Source organism: Miscanthus floridulus, chromosome 2 (genome assembly GCF_019320115.1).
Source record: "Miscanthus floridulus cultivar M001 chromosome 2, ASM1932011v1, whole genome shotgun sequence".
Classification (NCBI taxonomy): domain Eukaryota; kingdom Viridiplantae; phylum Streptophyta; class Magnoliopsida; order Poales; family Poaceae; genus Miscanthus; species Miscanthus floridulus.
Window position 1 is genome coordinate 45,336,539 of NC_089581.1, and position 19,837 is coordinate 45,356,375.

Here is a 19,837-nt window from a genome sequence, read left to right on the forward strand (position 1 = left end):
CTAGCTACCTTGTGGATGCGGTCGCACCGGCTTTCGTGCACCAGAGAGCTCGTCCTAGCTATCTAACACGGCGGAACCGCGACAGCGGCGTCGCGTGCACCATGGCTGAGAGCCCTGCTGCAGCCATGGCGCGAACGCGATAGACACACAGATCGGCGTGGCAGAGCCAGCGTGCAGTAGAGGCATGTGCGACAACGGGTCAGCCGGCCAGTCGTCGAGCGTTGCGATGACAAGGGCACGGTCGGGTGCGGCAGCGAGGCAGCAGCACGATGCGGCAGCCAAGCAACAGGGGCAGCGCGGGCGCAGCAGGTCAGCAGGATCGGCCAGGGCAGCGACCGGAGAAGCGACGACGGCAGAGCGAGGCTAGAGCGTCTCAGCCACGGCATGGGTGTGACAGCGGGTCGCCCAGGCGAACTGCTATGACAGTGCGGCGAGGCAACATGGTGCCGGGCGAGCAGGTGCTCGACCCTCGACGACCGTAGACGGTGACCGCGGACACCGGGCAAAACAGAGTGCTGCACGATTTTTGGCGTGCGTGTTTCTTAGATTTCACTGTGGCACTCTGGCCCGTTCAAGTTACTAGCCCCAAGCTTGCACTTGGAACTACAACATTTATTCAGGCACTTTCCGGTTTCGAGCAACTGACATGGAAGAACATAGGCCCCAACATCGGTTTGTCAGGTTGTATAGCGTGGAGAGGGAGACGTGGTCAAAACCGCTCAACGTCGGTCCAAACAGCCTTGCCCCTGCGCCAGGTGCTAAAAGTGAACGATTTTGACAGTTGAGGGGTACCGGTACTAGACGGTTTTGTAGTTAATGGTTAAAATTAGACCAACACAATAGTTGAGGGGCCAAAAGTTGACTTAATCCTAAAACAAACTACTACTTAAATAGGCTCAACCATTTTATTAGAACATATTAAGGGTCTGTTCGGTACGATTCTAATCCCTCTTGCTACAGTGCACGGAGAGGTTAGAGCCGGTAAAGCCCAAATTAACAGTTTCTCTAGCTCCTAATTCGTCTTGAGAAGAAGATGGCTTATTTCCATAGTATAGCTACAATACATTTAGGAGGCAGCATTGATGTTCTATCAAACAAGACCATAAACGCCAGTGCAAACCTAATCATTTTATTTATCTAGATTTTTTTCACTAAACATTTATATGTAATTGCTCTTGAAGTGGCAGAAATGTGTTAGGGGGTGTTTGGTTCCGCCTCCTAAATTTTAGTCGCTGTCCCATCGGATGTTTGATACATGCATAGAGCATTAAATATAGACTATTTACGAAACTAAATGCACAGATCGAGACTATTTTGCGAGACGATTTTTTTAAGCATAATTAGTCCATGATTTGACTAATGTGGCGATACAGTAAACATATGCTAATGATAGATTAATTATGCTTAATAAGTTCGTCTCGCGGATTACCGACGGATTCTATAATTTATTTTCTTATTAGTATCCAAACTCCCTCTCAATCAAACACCCGCTTAGTGGAGTGGTAGAAGCACATGGCTAACAAATTTTGTAAAAATAACTCACATTTTAAAAATGTTTCCATCACATGTATACATACTGCACCTCCAGTAGCTTCCAACGCACCGACATGCCTACTCCCAGATCAAGCCTGTTTTGGATCCATTAGAAAATTCAACAAACGTATATATGACGTAGAAAAGAAAATTCACAAAGCTAACAGACGAAAACTAAAATTAAAACAATCAAGGCAAAGCGAAGACTATAGAGCGAGGAAAAAAATAAATAAAAGAGGGGTCAGGGAGGTGCCATCTGCCTCCTGCTATATAACGACCACCTCCTCCCACGGCTTCCTCCCACGCCTACCAACCTCCTCTGCTCCCAGCATCTCCCCCCACCTCCCGGTCCGGTCCGGTAGCAGAGAGCGGGGGCAGAGAGATCGAGATCCGGAGGCGCGAGCACCAGCACCACCACCGTCTGCGGCAATGGCGGGCACGGTGACGGTCCCGGGGTCGTCGGTGCCCTCGACGCCGCTGCTCAAGGACGAGCTCGACATCGTGATCCCGACGATCCGCAACCTCGACTTCCTCGAGATGTGGAGGCCCTTCTTCCAGCCCTACCACCTCATCATCGTGCAGGACGGCGACCCGACCAAGATCATCAAGGTGCCCGAGGGCTTCGACTACGAGCTCTACAACCGCAACGACATCAACCGCATCCTCGGCCCCAAGGCCTCCTGCATCTCCTTCAAGGACTCCGCGTGCCGCTGCTTCGGCTACATGGTCTCCAAGAAGAAGTACATCTACACCATCGACGACGACTGCTTCGTAAGCCTTCTTATTATCTCTCTCGTTTCGTTCGTTCAATTCCGCGTGGATCCGAAGGAAAGGCGGGGTCTTGACGCCGGATCTGGGTCAAATTCGATCGAATTGGACCAGATCCGCCCGGATCAGATCTGGATCTAGCCGCGCCCGGTCAAACGCGTTGATCCGTAGGAGTTTGGGGGGTAGTCTAGCATTACGGATCTCGATCCGTAGCAGCTGGTTGTGCTCAGTAGCTCAGTGCCGTCGTTCCGACAGGAAACAGGGGATGCTTCCAGCTAGCCATACCTACGCTCGGGGGTTGCTAGATGTTTGCCACCTCGTACTGGTAGTTAGTGCCTTGTCGGTTACAAGGGTCCTTTTCATCTTGGCCAGGGGTCCTTGTTTATGTGATCCCATCGCGGATCACAAGCTTGGCACATTCAGTTTGTCATTTACTTAATAACCAAAACGTGACAGAATGCTCTAATGTCATTGGATCTGGGCTAGATGGTTGCTTCAGATCAGATCCGAGCAGTGACAACTTTTGTAATTCACATTTTAGTTTAATTTTTACATCCTCCACGTAAGATCCACATCACTACATTCATAATTCTGACAATGGAACTAGCAGCATCATGATCCATAGTAACAATTGGAAGTAGTATCCAGCAGTCCAATCAAATTCTGAATTTTGATGGCCTGAGCTAGCAGCACTGTGGTCTGTCAGAAACATTAGCAGTAATATACAGCTATGCGATCGAATTATGAATTTTACCTTATGAATTTTACCATCTGAGCGGGCAGGTGCCACGATCTGAACTAGAGCTACACCATTGCACGCCTGCTATTTTATTTCACTGACCAAATGTCTTTGCGTGTCATTTAGGTTGCCAAGGACCCAACTGGCAAGGATATCAATGCTCTTGAGCAGCACATCAAGAACATCATGAGCCCATCCACCCCGTTCTTCTTCAACACCCTGTACGACCCCTACCGCGAGGGTGCTGACTTTGTGCGTGGATACCCCTTCAGCCTCAGGGAGGGTACCCACACTGCTGTCTCCCACGGCCTGTGGCTGAACATCCCTGACTATGATGCTCCCTACACAGCTGGTCAAGCCTAAGGAGAGGAACGAGAGGTATTGCATTTTGTTCTCGTTTTCAATCTGACATTCTGGCAACTGTCCTGCTGCATCAAGGGTTGGGTCTAACTCCCCTTCTTTTAGGTATGTTGATGCTGTCATGACAATCCCCAAGGGAACCTTGTTCCCCATGTGCGGCATGAATCTTTGCTTCGACAGGGATCTCATTGGCCCTGCTATGTACTTTGGTCTCATGGGTGATGGCCAGCCCATTGGTCGCTACGACGACATGTGGGCAGGATGGTGTGTGAAGGTGTGTGTGGTCTCTCTGTTCTTGCTTCTACAGTTCATTTTGTTCCTAAAAACATAATGCCCGTTGGACTGATGATTTTATACAACTGTAAAACGATAACTTAGGTCATATGCGACCACTTGAGCCTGGGAGTCAAGACTGGCCTGCCATACATCTGGCACAGCAAGGCTAGCAACCCCTTTGTTAACTTGAGGAAGGAATACAAGGGCATCTTCTGGCAGGAGGACATCATCCCCTTCTTCCAGAACGTGACCATTCCCAAGGATTGCGACACCGTCCAGAAGTGCTACCTCTACCTCTCCGGAGAGGTGAAGGAGAAGCTAGGCAAGATTGACCCCTACTTTGTCAAGCTCGCCGATGCCATGGTCACCTGGATTGAGGCCTGGGATGAGCTGAACCCGGCTACCCCCGCCGGCAGAGAATGGCAAGGCCAAGTAGATGAAGTCCCTGGGGTGCCTTCACTGCCCACTGAAGTGAAAAGAAAGTATGATTGGGTCCTGCCTAGGCCCCATAGATATAGCTCTTTTTGAGAGGGAAGAGATTAATTCAGCAGCAGCTTTTATAAATTCTTTGTTGTTATGAAGCAGGTGGTTCTTTTGTAGTTGATGAAAGGGATTTGTCGTCACTATCATTTACATAATTCAGACAATAATTTATATTGTGTAATTTTGAGAATCAAAGCACTGTTTGTGTTATAGCATGTCTATGAATGTGCACTGCTGCCTTTTTTTTCTTCTTGCGTTGCCAAGGCGACAGTTAAGATTTCAGATTGTCAGCCTGAATGCCCATTGATCTGCTCTTGTCCATGCTTACAGCATCAGTTTGCTCTGAACTTTGACCTCTGGTAGTCAAGTCTTACCCAGGCTTTACAAAATCAGTAGGAGTAGCTGAACTCTGAGCTGTGGAAGCTCTGGTAGTATTTATGATATGGTCTTGCACAACATCAGTGAAGCTCTGAGCTACGGCAAAATTTGCATGAAGGGACACGGTTGGTAAAGCATGTGCCACCGACAAGAATCTGCCACAGATGAGGAAGCAGCAATAGGCAGAATGAATCGAAGGCTTGAGCTCCGTGAGTGATTGAATCTGCCAGATTCACACAAGAGTTTCTTTAGCATCCATCCTTTTTTGTGAGAAAAAGAAAAAGAATTATTAGTGCGCCGTTGCCGGAGATCAAACCCGGGTCGCCCGCCTGACAGGCGGGAATACTCACCACTATACTACAACTTGTTGCTTATTGTTGGTACCAAACTGAATAACTTCTTGAAAAGCCTACCACATGACAAAACCAATTCGTCTCTCCATTCTTATAGAGTAACAGTATCAGCCAATCCTGACCGACAACAAGCGCAAGCATTGGCATCGAATTCAGATTGTCAAACTTATTAGTTGCAGATACCAGGTACATGTCTTTCAAGTTCCAGGAATACAAAGGTTTCTATAGCAACCTGACACTCCGGAACAAGTTCATGACACATACAGAGCCTCCGGCTCTTTCCATACAGTTGAGAAGGACACTACCAAATACCAATGGAGGTTTACAGAAGAATCATAATCAATTGAGGAGTCACACATATTTTCCATGAACACAACAATTAATGTCTGAATCAATAACTTTAATGGGATGTCAAGCTTTTAATTGTGAGATGAATCACTGTTTGGTCTTGACTGGCTTCAGCCTCAGACCTGCTTCAACGATCTTGCTAGTGGCCTAACTTGCTGTAGTCTTGACCTCTTCAGCCACTTGCTTTTCCAGGAATTCACATTCTCCTTCCTTATCCAAATGTTCCCTGTGGTAATGCCAGAATGAACCACTAAGATTAGTAAAACAAAATGAATGAAAAACCCAAAAAAGTCAAACTAATATTGGTACTGCAAATTGTGTCCTATTGGAGTAACTGATCACGGACAAGCAATTTTCACCATAGCTGATACATCATTTTGGAAAGCTCCCAAAGACTGAATTTGAGCTTATACTCTATGGACTGCATAAACCATTTCTACATGCCTTCAAATTTTTGTGTGCATACCTTACTTTCCCACACAAGCGTGCCAAGGCATCAGCACCAGTCCGTGATGCGACATCTTCTATCAGTTCAGCATTTGAAAGGTTCACAGTCTCTGCAAGCTTGAACTCACACAGCTCTTTTAATGAACATGCATCAGTCAGAACAGCAGAATGGCCACCTCCAGCAGCTAGTCTTCTCACTTCACCAACACACCTACATCACACAAATGATAATCAAGGACCTAGAGCTGCAAATAAACTTCACATTGTAGCAAGAGCAGCATCCGCAGAGTCCTATATTTAACCCGGAAAAGAAAACAAGATTGTATTACTACCAAACCTACCAATCAACTGGAGAGGGGAACCAAGCATAAGTAGATTTCTCATTTGCTGCCTGACCATAACTATTATAGCCCCACCCATATATGCGGCCATCTTTCATAGATACAAGTGTGTGAGAGTGCCCACAGGTAGCAAGACGAACACCTGAGGGTATCACCATGACTGGGATGTTTCGAAGCAGCATGTCAGATCCATTAAGGGAGCAAGAAAAGAAGCCACCCTGAGGCCCAACTCCCAGCTGACCCACATGTCCTCCACCCCAAGCATATAGAGCTCCACCTTCAGTTACAGCACAAGAGTGGACCCCTCCACAAGACACATCTCCAACTACTATTCCATCAAGGGCAACAACCCGCCTAGGGATCAGCTCGTTATCTCCAGATTGGAGGGAGCAATGCCCAAGCTGCCCCATGCTTCCCAGTCCCCAAGTATACCTGCAAAATCCAAAGATATTATAATTACTAATAATCAAGTGCCTACTTGGAATAGGTTTTCAATGATCAAAAAGTGAAAAAAAAAATATGAAAGCAGAAAGACTTTGACTTCCCATGTTGAAAGTGAAAACTAACAAATCTATTTTTTTCTGTCCTATCTAAGTTATCAAATCGATAGATTCAGCGAATGATTGACAAGTTATTCAAATTCAACTATAATAATGTTATACCAACACCCATTTAGTTCTTCACATTTCTTTGCTGTCACTGAGAGATTGGGCTGCTCAAGAGAAGGAGACCGCTTGGATCTATGTGCACAAAGATCTTAAATAGCAGAAAACTACTTGGAGTAACACTGATGCCATGATGAGATTAATTGATCAACATGGGATCTATAGTATAAACCAATTTACTTGTTTGCTTTGCAGTTAGCCCTACAGTTAGTCGTGGTTAGCCTTCAATATTCCAAATGCTTCTATGTTGTCATGCGAGAAACCACACAACAGTCACTGGCAGCAGATAACAGCTCCCTTGGGATGACTTACACCTCCCCGTTTTCTGATATAGCTGCTGTATGGTACTCGCCACATGACACTCTAACAATCTTCACTTGCTCGGGGGCGTCATCAAGGAACCTTGCATAAGCATTTAACACACGAGCTCCCTGAAGTCCTTGAGAAGTAAGACCTCTGCCAAGCTGACCGTACTCATTGTAGCCTGGTTAGTAAGAAAATAGCACATGTCCCATCAATAGTCAGGAATGGAAATTTTGAAATCAATTTGGCGTGCATCCTGTTATTGGTTTTAAAAAAGGATTTTCAGTCACAACTCAAACAAGCTATCTTGATAGCCCAAACATTAAGTCCTATCACTGCTAATTGACAAGGTTTGCACCAAGTCAGTAAAGAACCAGAGGGCAGTACGTTTGTCTTAAAAATCACGAGTAAAAACATGTGTTTTATGACTGAAAGGTTGCACACTACCCCATGCTTGCAGTAGACCATCCTCGGATAGAGCCATGACATGAACAGATCCACAAGAAACCTGCTTAATCACCTGCAGATATATGAAAGATGTTAATTATGTCATGTAAAAGCATTACATCTGAAGTCTAAACACAGTATAAAAAACTTCTAAATATGCCCGCAACTTCTTGTTACACATTCTGGGTTATAGAAGAGCAAAGCCAAAATATCTGAAACTTAAGTATATAACAAACATGAAGTAACACATAATTGAAAGTACACAAACTAGACTAAGATCCAGAGCCATCTCTGAGGAAAACGAGAGAATAGTGGCACTGAGGGCCCGTTCGTGCACCTGTTCAAATTAAGACTTGATAGTTATGGACCCAACACTAATATGTTCTTATGTGCTTTACTGATTTAAAATACTAGGATATGCACAAAGATATGGATTCTAGATCAACAGATCACAAAATACAGTCAATCTGACTAGAGAGCATACAAAGTGTCAACTTTTCCAGAGGCAAGTTTGTCAACTGGAAAAAAACACAGAAAAAAAAGACACCTTGAGGCTTAAGGTGCAGATGAAAATAGAACACTGCTCAGCATGTGAGAAAAATTTTCTACTGAAACTAAATCCAGTAATGAATAAGAGAAGAAAAGAGAAAACACTATCATGAGAGTTGAATTCTTCCACCCAAAAAGGGCATTGTATATTCCCATATAAGGTGGTAAAGTAAAATCATGTCATCTTATCTCATAAATATAATTAGTTAATGCAATGAACCATTTTAGTATAAGTTCTATGTTTATTTTTGGGCTGCTCAATCGAAATAGTTAGGCAAACTAAAGGAAAACAGAATGTAGAGACTATGCACATCAATGCCTTGCAATATTACCAATACTGTTTTGTTGTAATGTCTAACTAGATAAACTGATGCCCCTTAGATTAGATATCTACTTGAACCAGTCATTAAAAACAGAACTTACCGTGTTTGGTGTGAAAGCTCCCCAAAATAGACGAGGGTAATCAGAACCCTATAAACAAGCATGCTAATAGTGAACATTTAATCGAATAGATTGTATTAATTTCTCAAAGGCTGTTGACCAAGCGACAAGGTATTGCAGCAAACCTGATTTTGTCCCCAAACCCAAAGCCTGCTTTTGGATACCGTGCCATCGTTTTCTCGAGGCTCAGCAACAGCAGCTGTACAATGTGCTCCACAGGATACTGATTTTACAAACTCAGTCTCCAATGATTTGACCTTCTTGGGTTCCTTTGCGCTCTCCTCTGTCCCATCTCCCAACTGGCCAAACTCATTAGCACCTGTTGCATTCAAGTTGAGCTGTAATTAACTCATTTTACTCAAACAAAATCCCTATATACTTTTTATCACTGTCAAAGAAAGTTGGATATGCTGGACCTTAAGTAAGAACTAAGAACTACATAGCCCCCGATATATTAGGGGATAGATTTGTCAAGATAAGAAGGTCAAGGCATCAGTTCCGTTTTATTCAGTACTTTAGTCTGAAACCATCAACCACCAATCAGTTGCTAGCAGTTGTCTAGTGTACAAGGTTTCAATTTAGTGGTGATTCCCCCTTTTCCACTGAAGTAGGGAACGGGTGATTGATCTTTTTTAAATAAGGCCCTACTGACCACTTGAACTTTCGGGAAAATGGTAGAATTGACTTTTTCCAAAGCCACTGTTTGTTTTTTCCTTAAATTATTTCATTACGATGGAAGAGGTTATAGCAAATTGACTTTTGGTATGCATTAAACCATACAGTCCCAATCGCCAAACAGCGATTATTGATCTATGTCCAGCGGCAAAGAGTCAGTAGTTCAGATCTTTTGAGCCAGTAGAATTAGCACTCCAATGGAAGGGTGCATCAAACTCTAATGCTCAATTGCTCATTGAGTGAAGCCAATTTAAATCTCAGTGCTCAATAAGATGCGCCTTCAGAAAAACAATAGTAGTGTTCACAGTTACTTGGATCTTGTTACTAACATAATTGAAAAAAGAAGCATGAAAAAATAAGTTCTAAGAAATGTGAATGCACCAAGTACACATGAACAGAGAAATAGCTCTTTCACTACCAGAGAAGGTTATCTCCAGGTACAACTAGCAAAATAGAGAAATATAGTAATTCAACTATGGCATCTCTCAGTACAATATTGCAATTAAGGTTCTACTTCTCTCATCTAAACTATATTTAATTCATTTGGCACTCTATTGAACTGTGCAGGACTTACCCCATGTCAACAGTGATCCATCAGAAGCAACTGCAGCAGTGTGCTCACGGCCACAGGCAATATCGGTCCACCTGAGGCTCTTCCCATTCCCCAATTTGAATAGTTTGGGAGGGAGGCTCTTGGGGATCCTCAAGTGGCACTCCTTGCCCTTTCGGGCAGTCTGGCCACTGTGGTTATAACCCCATATGTAAATTGCGCTCTTTGTTGGCACACCAACAACACGCAGATTACTGAGCACATCATCTACATCCATGGCCCTGGTTGATTATGATGAATAAAAGACAAGCGCGTCAACAAACAAGCAGAGCAGTGCAACCATTAAACCAATAAACAAAGAGACACAACAGTGCATGTGAGTCTGTTGAGACCATCAGGCCAAAAATTGACAAAACAAAGCAGTTCGGCCAAAAAAAAAATCCAAGCTTTGATGCCTGACTATTTCCATTCAAAGCAGTAAGGGGTGTTCATTTCCTCTTTCATGTTCTCATTAACAACTAATATGTTCATCAAAAGATAAAATTTTAATTAATGGGACCATCTGGCCTGGTAATCCTACATCGTATGGAGAACAAAAGCACCCTTTGGAACTGAACAATTACGCCATCAAATAAGCAGCTTGATGCAGCAAATTTGGTAGGATGAGCAAATGTCGCCCTAAATCACAACACAGCTATGTTTTCTGAAAGATACCCAAGCCACGTTTGTTGAGTTTTGCAACCAGAGCTAATTGAAGCTGAAAACTAAATCACCCTTGCTAACAAGGTCGCAACGCGCGAAAGACTGCAACCGCAGCACTACATAGGGTAAACAGGCAGCTGCAGGAAGAACAAGCTTAAGGTATCGAGAACCATTCCCCCCAATAGTCCACAAAATGCCCATCGGGCCACGTAACTGGTTAACGGATCCAGCTAAAGTGAACAATAGCTTAAATTGAGACTTATCCGTGATTCGAAATCGGGGAAAGAGCCAATCTATCCCCTACCTAACGAGGTCCTCAATTTCCCCAACCTCTGTTTCCTCAAATCAGTCAGGCGACCATCTAGTCTAGCAATCGATTAGCGCAAGGAAAACACCACACCGCAGAAATCCGAGCAGAGGTTCCATCCAGCGCTCACCTGGAGAGAAGGGACGAGGCCGAAGCGCGGTGCAGCCTTTTGGGCGGATTCTGCTAAAGGTGGGAGCTTTGCTTGCTTCTCCTAGTTTGACCGGTGGAAATGGCCTCGTTCCCTTGTTCGTCGGGCTCGTGGCGCACACGCTTGCCCGTGGGCACCGACCACCGGATTCTTCTGGAGCATCCGAGGTCACAGGAACGGCAGGGAGAGACAGAGCGGCTCACGTGCCTACCGTGAACCGGGTCCAGGGGAGGTTGGCAGGTTGCTGAGAGCACGGAAGCGTGAACCGAGACCACCAGCGCCTACCAACCAAATTCGGAGACTGCTTCTCCATCCTTCCACGAACTACACGAGGGAAGAACGCTGATATAAATAAAATGACACTATCGGCGAAAGCTGTGGAGGAAAACGAAGGATTTCCCCGTGCTTGTGTATGCCAGGTCGCCTGCTCTCCGCCCGCATCCCGTCCCTCGCGAAACTCGGCGCTCCCAGGTTCGGTTCTTTGGCGCCGTTAGCGTGCCCTTAAATCCGATTTGATCCGATTTTTTTTATCCGAAACAGTGTTTCTCTCTCTCAAATTCTTCCAGATTCATCCAAATTCCTCTAGATTCCTTCAAATTCCTCCGAGCGTTTGTTTCCTCTATCCACTAATCGTCGTTTGTGCTAATTAGTTAGGCGCCTTTGCTTCAGGAGCTGGCGATTGTATCGTACTATTCTGGGAAATGATAAAAGCACAATTATTTGCGAGCAAGTTGATTCATCATGGAGGGCTACCGCATTTTTTTTTCGGTTTTAGTAGAAGAACAATTTGATCTTAATTCGAATTTGACACACTTTCTAGCCTTCTAGGTTTGGGAAATATTTTTTTTGTGTTGTCTAGTAAAAAAAATTATTTTCTCCACAACACTGGTTGAAATAAGTTTTGGATATGACCATCTTGGCCAAATCATGCGATTAAACTGTTAGTTTAGGTGGATGAACCATGATCCAACATATTATATTACGGATGAGGTGGTTCTTTTCCTGGAAATAGAATGGAGCGATTAAGATACACTTCCTTTCTGGAAATCCTTTCATCTAAAACTCTCAGCTACACTGACTAATGTGCAAAGGAATGACTAACAAGCATCTAAATCCCCATCACTGACCGATTTGAATCTTTGCTGCCGAAAACTGTAGGTGTGCAAAATTCATGGCTTCAGACACTGGCAAGAAGCTCATTCAGATCGATGTGAGCTCGGATACAGTGTGCCCCTGGTGCTTCGTTGGTAAAAAGAACCTTGAGAAAGCAATGGAGCAAAGCAAGGACAAGTTTGATTTCGAGGTTTCACTCCCTTCTTCAAATCCCCATCATGATCCGGTTTCAGAATTCTTGTGCAGTGCTAACTCTGTGTCCATCTGCTTGCTTGGAAGGTACGTTGGCATCCATTCTTTCTGAACCCTGATGCGCCTAAGGAGGGCGTCAGGAAATCTGACTTCTTCAAGGCGAAGTTCGGTCCTGTTCAATATGAGCGTGCAATTTCTCGCATGACTGAGGTTTCTTCCTGTGAACTTGCTTATGGTAGAATTTGTTCGCTTTGCACAAAAATGTATTTAGAACTGTTGTCCTATTTGACGTGCATGTGCTCGTGTTTCAGATATTTAGAGGACTCGGTCTCGAATATGACATGTCGGGGTTGACGTAAGTACATGGTTTTGAAGCTGTGGTTTACATTCATGTCATGCAGCATCTTTTATTAGTGTGCTGATGTAAAGATTTTAATCCAGAGGGAATACGATGGATAGTCATAGGCTCATAACACTTGCTGGACACCAAGGCTATGACAAGCAAAATGCTCTTGTTGACGAATTATTCCTCAATTATTTTTGCCAGGGAAAGTATATTGGTGACAAGTGAGTATGCATCAAACTTTTTTTTCTCAAACACGCAGGAGAACTGTGTATCATGTTATTATGAAGAGAGGAGATAATATCAAACTCATACGTTATGGTATAAATCATCAAATTTAATTGCCCCATTTTTCCAAATCTCTTCGTGATGGACCACTGTTAAGGTGCTAGCTGTCAATAGTTTCAGTCTTATCTTGTTAAGTTCAGCAGGGCACTGCGGCTGAGATGGTTATGGCATGAATGGACAGCAGCTGACAAGCCATGGATGGACACTGCCGTCCCATGTAATGAAACAGACCGCCTCCTCTTCAATGCCTCTACTATCATATCCATCGGCAACGGCAAAAAGACCAAATTCTGGCACCACAGTTGGTTGGATGGCAAGGCGCCCAAAAACTTAGCACCTCACCTCTTTGAACTGGTAAGAATGAAAAACAAAATGGTGCATCAAGAGCTAAGCCAAGATGCTTGGATACAAACTTTGGGGAGGAAAATCACTACGTCGTCTCATTTGCAAGAATTCGTCTCGCTCTGGATACGCATCCAGGATTTTCAGCTGCAGTCGGATATAGAAGATCAAATCACTTGGAAATGGACCAACAACGGGCAATACACCACTAAGTCGGCCTATCACGCTCAATTCTTTGGTTCCTACAGGAGGTACAAGGCCAAAATCATCTGGCGTGCACGAGCGGAGAACAAGTGCAAAGTGTTCACTTGGATTCTTGTCCAAAACAAGCTGCTAACAGCAGACAATCTCGCTCTCAGGGGATGGCCTCACCAAGATAACTGCATTCTCTGTAATGGCCCGCTTGAGACAGGTCTTCACCTTTGCCTGGACTGCCCCTTTGCTCAGGAGGTATGGTCTACAGTTGCTGCCTGGGAAAACTTCGGCAACCTCCAGCAAGCCCATCAAACTCAGGCGGACACCTTAATTGAATGGTGGGAATCGACATTGACCTCAGTCCAGAAAGAGAGGAGACGGGAGTTCAATGGAATGGCTATTCATATCATGTGGAATTTGTGGAAGGAACGTAATCGCCGAATTTTTTACAATAATTACTCCACAGCACTCTAGGTGGCCGGGCGAGCCAAAGATGATCTAGTGCAATATAGAAGGGCTTTCACAACACCTAGTCATTAGACTTTACTCTCGGGCTAAGGCTACCCTGTGTACAGTTTGCCTCCACAGTTTGGCTGTGTGTTTGCTTGCCCCTTTTGGCCCTAGTGCCACTCTGGACATATAACTCCTCTTTATCCTCTTAATGAATGGCAGAGCTCCTGCCCTTACTTCAAAAAAAAAAATAGTTTCAGTCTTTCAGATCATTCTATGTTCGGCGTTCTTTATCCTAGGTTTACTCAAGCCCAATACAAATTAAAAAAATTGTTTTGCAAGTTGCATCCTTTCTTTGTTGGAGTGGCTTTTTTTCTCTATTAATGTCTGAACCATCTAATTAAATTATTTCATGTATTGCAGGCAGGTTTTGCTGGATGCTGCAAGAAAGGTGGGCATAGAAGGGGCCGAAGAACTGCTTGAAGACCCTACCAAAGGAGTTGACGAGGTATGTTTTCCAGTTAATTCTGTCACTGGAGCCATATTTCTGTGATGACAGGGCTCACAAATCCTTTTTGCTACCAAAAGGTTCAGGAAGAACTTAAGAAGTACTCATCTGGCATCTCCGGGGTCCCACACTTTGTGGTATGAGGATTTATTGATGATGATATTTATCATCTTTTATCTGGCCCGTGTATAAGCAATTTATCCATTTGTTATTCACTTCACTATCTTTCAGATCAATAACAAATATCAACTCAGTGGTGGCCAGCCTCCAAATGTATTCACGAGGGCTTTTGAAATGGCTGCAAAAGATGGAGCTTAATGGTATTTTAAAGGAGCTCCTCTAGTAGTCTTCGCACAAGTTCGAAAGGAATAAGAGCAGAATTTAACAATAAAGTTCCAGTTGTGGAACCAGTTGTATTTCCATAATTTTGATGTCGTGATAATTAGTGGTGAAGATAGTGTGGATGTTCACTTTTGAATAAAGTTCTAGGTGATTGGATATGGCATATGGATTAAAATAGAGGCCAGTCTGTATTTATATTTGATTTGATGGGATGTGTGCAAGATATCAGAAACAGCAAAATTCAGATTTGATATGTGAAAGGAATAAAAAAACCAAGCATTTAAATTGATTGTTATCATTTACATTTAAATATTCCACAACCTTGCTGCTCCAATACCATTTAACCTGGAGAAATTTCTGCCATCTTAATAGTCAAGGCTTGAAATTTGATCTCACATTTTGTTCAAAAACCTTCTGACAGATCCTCCTAAAAAATCATTGCCAAGGGGCCTCACTACTGTCCGCTAGTCTATTTCTTGTTAATTCACTTTGAACTTCAACCAAAAACTGAGGTTTCCAGAACCTGAGATTTCAGCATGAAAACCTAATGTAAGCACCCCCCGTGGACATTAACATCAATGACCCCATTAGTTTGAAATATCATATGTAAAGTGTGGGTGTGGCACAAACCATCAACTTTGTCAAAAAGAATGGGGTACAATCTACTCTATAAAGAAAAAAATGAATCTTCGCACTGCTGGAAGTTTCAGCGAACGATCTAGGTTGTATTTCATCAATGCTATGTACACAACACACAGGATTTAGCTTGGGTCTTCCACTTGCCGTCTGTGAAGACTTCCATCAGCGGGGTCATTCATCCTCATTGAACAACATAATCTGCAGCAGAACATTATGACGTTAGAGATCTACTTCATAAAATTGTTTTCAGACTGTTTAAAAGAACCATGTTGATAAAGTACCAAGTAATATTTCACTTGTCAAGTGAAATAATTTCTGAAAAAAAACTAGGTACCTTTGCACATACAGGGCAAGCTTCACTTCTTTCCATCCACTCATAAATGCAACTAAGATGGAAATTATGGTTGCATTGCAATGCAATCTTCGGATTCTCATCATCATATTCTGTGGACAAATAAGTATATGATTCAGAACACAAGAGATGCTGAAATCACAAATGTATGGTGTTGTGCACAAACTATAATGACAAGCATGATAATTAGAACATCTGTCCGACATAGGGTAAAGTAAATTTTGCCCCTAAGGGCACATGCCCTCACATTGTGGACCACAAGATTATCCCTCACATTGTGGACCACAAGATTGTCTCTCTCCTGCTGGGCACGAATCTAATCTTGTGGTCCACAATGTGAGGGCATGTGCCCTTAAGGGCAAAAATACTGCGTGCTCCGACATAGCTACTTCCCCTTTTGCAAGCTCAAACCACCTTGCATGTTTTTACTTTTATATATATTGACATGGAAGCAAATATAATAATCTAACAAACCATCATAACTGAGCACTTAGGCATGCTCATATATTTAGAATGAATCAAATGAATGGACATGTATTTCCATCTGCAACAACATGCAGCTACAAGATTTTTAACTGTTTAACTTTTTATTCATGCATGCTAGACACTTAAAATCTGTAACTTATAAAGGCAGTATATATATCTTGAAAGAAAAGACATTTGTGAATAGGAGAGAGCAGTGCAATTGTTTCCACCAACCTTCTAGGCATATCGGACAGTCATCCTCATTGTCAGAAGAATCACAGAATTGTATTCCATCAATTCTCGAACCTCCTGAGTGCTGTTTTGCTGATGTCTCAAAAACCTTATGGGCTGTACAAGTTGATCCAGTGTCAGTATTCTTACTTTCTGTAGGTTGTCCTGGTTTCTGGATATGCGTTGATGCTTTCTCATGTCCTGACACTGTTGGGTGCTGCACCGTGCGAGCGCTGAATTGAGGATCATTGTAAGGCAAAGGCCTTGGAGGGGGACGGAAAGTATCCAATGAGTCCACTTGATTTGCAGAGGTGCAAGCTGCAAGGGGAATCCTTCCGCGATCAGGTGCCACACGTGTATCACCTCTGTGACGAGCAGCAGAGCCCTGGGATGGGAAGGAAGCAATTAGAAGAGAGTGCAGAAAACATATGTGAACAGAACAAACAGAGATGACAGAATGATATAAATCCATTATGCTGAGACCAAAAACTCCAGAACATGCAGTAAGTTGTGCGAGCTTAAATTTCAAAAATAAGCCATTTGAGCTCAAAGTTATAAAAACAGATCCCAAAATATGGAGCAATTGCCAAAGTCAGGCACCAGTAAAAAATGGATGAGCTCCATGCAAATTATGATACTTCATAGCAATTATTAAAAACCAACAATTGACCTTCTTTCTACTGTTACTGTGACAAATCAACATTGCTCCATCCAATTCTGTAACCTTAAACACCATAGAGCCCAACTTTGCACCAATGTGATCTCAGAGACGGCCTAATGCATGCAAGAGCCAAGAACACAGGAGACGAACGAACACCCTCTGTCCCTCTGGCAGTGCCCGCATGGATCCCCAGATCCTAACACATATTTTGCAGGATCCATGAGCCATCATCACTTCATCAGAAGAACACAAACACACATGCACAGATTCATCAAGTAGTTACCGCCGCAACACGCTAACTCCCAAAGCGGTAGATGAAAAACAAGTCTACAACTTTTTGCAATGGCAGAAGGACGAAGACGATTGACAGGCACTATAGTATACTATAGCAGTGGTAGAAGCATACCGAGTCGACGCCATGGTAAGGGAAAGGCCACGGTAGGCAGAAGCAGCACACGGGCGGCGCTGCCGAGCCGTCCTCCGGGTACCGCAAGCAGCAAAGCAGGGACCCCATCCCTCGCCTTCGCCTCCCCCCTTCGAAGTTCGAGCCAAGCAGAGGATTCTTCTAGTTCTAGCACCCAGTAAAGGACACCCGATCGATACTTCTTTTTGCCAAAGAAAAAAAATCGAAGTTAGTAGGCATAATTCATCACGTATATATACACTTGCAATTAGATCAGGTCCCGATTACAAATAGCCAAACAGCTTAGATTAGGCTTCGAATGCTTCTCGGTTTCGCACAGCAGGAAGGGCGGGCATACCTGCTGGGTGCTCGTTGCCGGAGAAGTAGAAGGAGCCGACGAAGACCTGGGCATCTGGCGGCGGCGTCGGCAGTAGGCTAGTCGTGTATAGGGAGGGAGCACGCGGGGAGAAGGAATAGCCCAGCCGAGTCTGTTGGGCCGAGGCAGCGTGCAAAACGGCTTCCGCATACGTATATGTAGGGGTGAAAACGGTACAAACCGTATTCGAGACCAAATCTGTTTACCGGATATTCAACTTCCGATATCATATCCGTATCCGAATAATTAAATCATATATTTATGATGTCGACATACAATCGTATTCTATCCGGCATGGTCGACAATATCCGTATTCGAATCCGAATTTGAACAGAAATATGAAAACAAATGTAATATGAGTGATATTCGTTCATATCCGATCCGTTTCCATCCATACGTATATGATATGGGTGCAATTTTTTTCGTTTTCCCGTTTACGATTCTGATACGCAGCTTCTTTTTTATATCTTTCCTACTAATTTATCATAGCAATATAGATTTAAGTGAAAAAAAATATCATCTAGCAATTTCTTTAACTAGTTCTTCAAATATAGTCATTTTTTGTTCCAAATTTATATTCAAATTTGAATATTCAAATATGAATACAATATCAGACGCCGAATATATGGACTCAGATACACATGGATCTAAACTCTTCTAAACATATTCGAATTCAGATATATGCAGAAAATACCATACCATTTGTACCCCTGGCCGAGGAGCAACGCAACCGCAGAGGAGGTGATGAACCGAAAGAAAAAGGAAGTGAGATCAAGCAAGAGAAAAATAAGAAGCAGAAGAATCTTGGTGCTGGCACTAATTACGAGATTAGCCCTTGCTTTTGCTAACAACAAAGGCTACTGTCTATAGCACTTTTGAAGGTGCCGATGCCATTCTTAATGATGGTGGCACCAGACACTACAGTCCAGATCTTCCCTGATTACTCGCACTTAAATTGTAATAATGCCTGCTGGCACAAAGGGAGAAGACATGTTCTCCAAGATGGTGGACACAATTGTTGCACTTAAGAGTTAATAAGAATATACTTGTGAAATAAAATGAGAAAAATCCAAATTACTACTTCAATTTCGACCCATGTCAAGATAATTCCCTAAATTAACATTTTGTTTGATTTACTCCCCTCAAGTATTTAGTTGGTCCAATGTACCACGAAACAATATTTCTTCTTTTTTATTTCTCCATTTTGAGTTTATTTTTAGTTTCAAATTTTGTGAGGTGATTGATACCATAATTTATGTAAGAAAACACATCATGTTTTTTAAATAATCTTTTAGCGGGTTAAGACATCTAATGGTGCATTAACACTAGAAATATAAAATTGTATGAAGCATAAAGATGAAAATTTCATAATGTGTTTTCAAAATAAGTTATGATGTCCACACTCTCACCTTATAAATTTGAAATTAAAACTTAACTTGTATGCAGAGAAATAAAAAGGTATTATTAAGGAGAAAAATAGATTAACTAAAATAGTTCTTTTGTGGTGAGGGGTAGTAAATTGAACCAAATGTTAGTTTAGGTGGTTATCCAGACATAAGTCAAAATTGAGGTGAGTAGTTTGAATTTTTTTTTCCAAAGATTTTTTCTCTCTACGTGATGATACTTAAGAATATGTGACCGAAAAAGGAGTGAGAAAATATAATAAATAACAAAAAAAGGGAGAAGAATTTTGGTGACAGCAAGCTTATTTTCCTCTCCCTTTGGTTGAAAAAAAACATGATGTTCAGACTAGAGCGAATGCCTTCGGTGTGGACAAGTTTCACTGAAGTATAGTCCCTCCATTTTAATTTGTCATAAGTCATATACTCATACTTGTCTAATTTGACCAAAAATATTATATATATAATATCAATAAATAAATGCACTATTAAAATATATTTCATGGTGTACCTAATGAAACAGGTTTGATGCTATAGGTGTTTGTGCAATTTTTTTATAAACTTGGCCAAAGCTAGAGAAGTTTGAGGGGGAGTATTTTTCTAGTTAATCGGGTCATTTTAATTTTCCCAAAATGACATTACACTTTATGTGAGGATCATGGTGTGGTAAGGATTTGCATCAAGATTCGTATCGTTCCTGTTATGTAATGAACCTTATATTATG

General features: G+C 42.8%; 3 protein-coding genes and 1 pseudogene across 4 annotated transcripts; 2 read left to right on the forward strand and 2 right to left on the reverse strand.

Annotated features, from left to right (window-relative positions):
* The first annotated feature begins 1,817 nt into the window (after nt 1-1,817).
* Nucleotides 1,818-4,369, forward strand: LOC136523051 (probable UDP-arabinopyranose mutase 1; annotated as a pseudogene).
* A 608-nt stretch (nt 4,370-4,977) lies between these two features.
* LOC136523042 (ultraviolet-B receptor UVR8-like) lies at nt 4,978-10,975 on the reverse strand. The gene is made up of 9 exons (XM_066516828.1): nt 10,796-10,975; nt 9,681-9,937; nt 8,557-8,750; nt 8,414-8,461; nt 7,442-7,514; nt 7,004-7,175; nt 6,027-6,458; nt 5,705-5,896; nt 4,978-5,464 (listed from the first exon to the last, which is right to left on the reverse strand). The coding sequence occupies exons 2-9, from the start codon at nt 9,931-9,933 to the stop codon at nt 5,386-5,388; spliced, it is 1,443 nt and encodes a 480-aa protein (XP_066372925.1). The 5' UTR covers nt 9,934-9,937; nt 10,796-10,975; the 3' UTR covers nt 4,978-5,385.
* A 145-nt stretch (nt 10,976-11,120) lies between these two features.
* On the forward strand, nt 11,121-14,873 carry LOC136523061 (uncharacterized). Its single transcript, XM_066516843.1, has 8 exons — nt 11,121-11,284; nt 11,972-12,116; nt 12,206-12,328; nt 12,430-12,473; nt 12,560-12,685; nt 14,160-14,244; nt 14,325-14,381; nt 14,476-14,873. The coding sequence occupies exons 1-8, from the start codon at nt 11,226-11,228 to the stop codon at nt 14,560-14,562; spliced, it is 726 nt and encodes a 241-aa protein (XP_066372940.1). The 5' UTR covers nt 11,121-11,225; the 3' UTR covers nt 14,563-14,873.
* A 333-nt stretch (nt 14,874-15,206) lies between these two features.
* On the reverse strand, nt 15,207-17,849 carry LOC136523073 (E3 ubiquitin-protein ligase At3g02290-like). Of its 2 annotated transcripts, none has more exons than XM_066516851.1 (5): nt 17,696-17,849; nt 17,341-17,539; nt 16,277-16,658; nt 15,560-15,669; nt 15,207-15,423 (listed from the first exon to the last, which is right to left on the reverse strand). In XM_066516851.1, the coding sequence occupies exons 2-5, from the start codon at nt 17,446-17,448 to the stop codon at nt 15,397-15,399; spliced, it is 627 nt and encodes a 208-aa protein (XP_066372948.1). In that variant the 5' UTR covers nt 17,449-17,539; nt 17,696-17,849; the 3' UTR covers nt 15,207-15,396. The 2 variants fall into 2 exon arrangements, with proteins under 2 accessions (XP_066372948.1, XP_066372956.1); XM_066516859.1 differs by having other exon boundaries at nt 17,341-17,536; nt 17,696-17,847.
* Nucleotides 17,850-19,837: the final 1,988 nt, after the last annotated feature.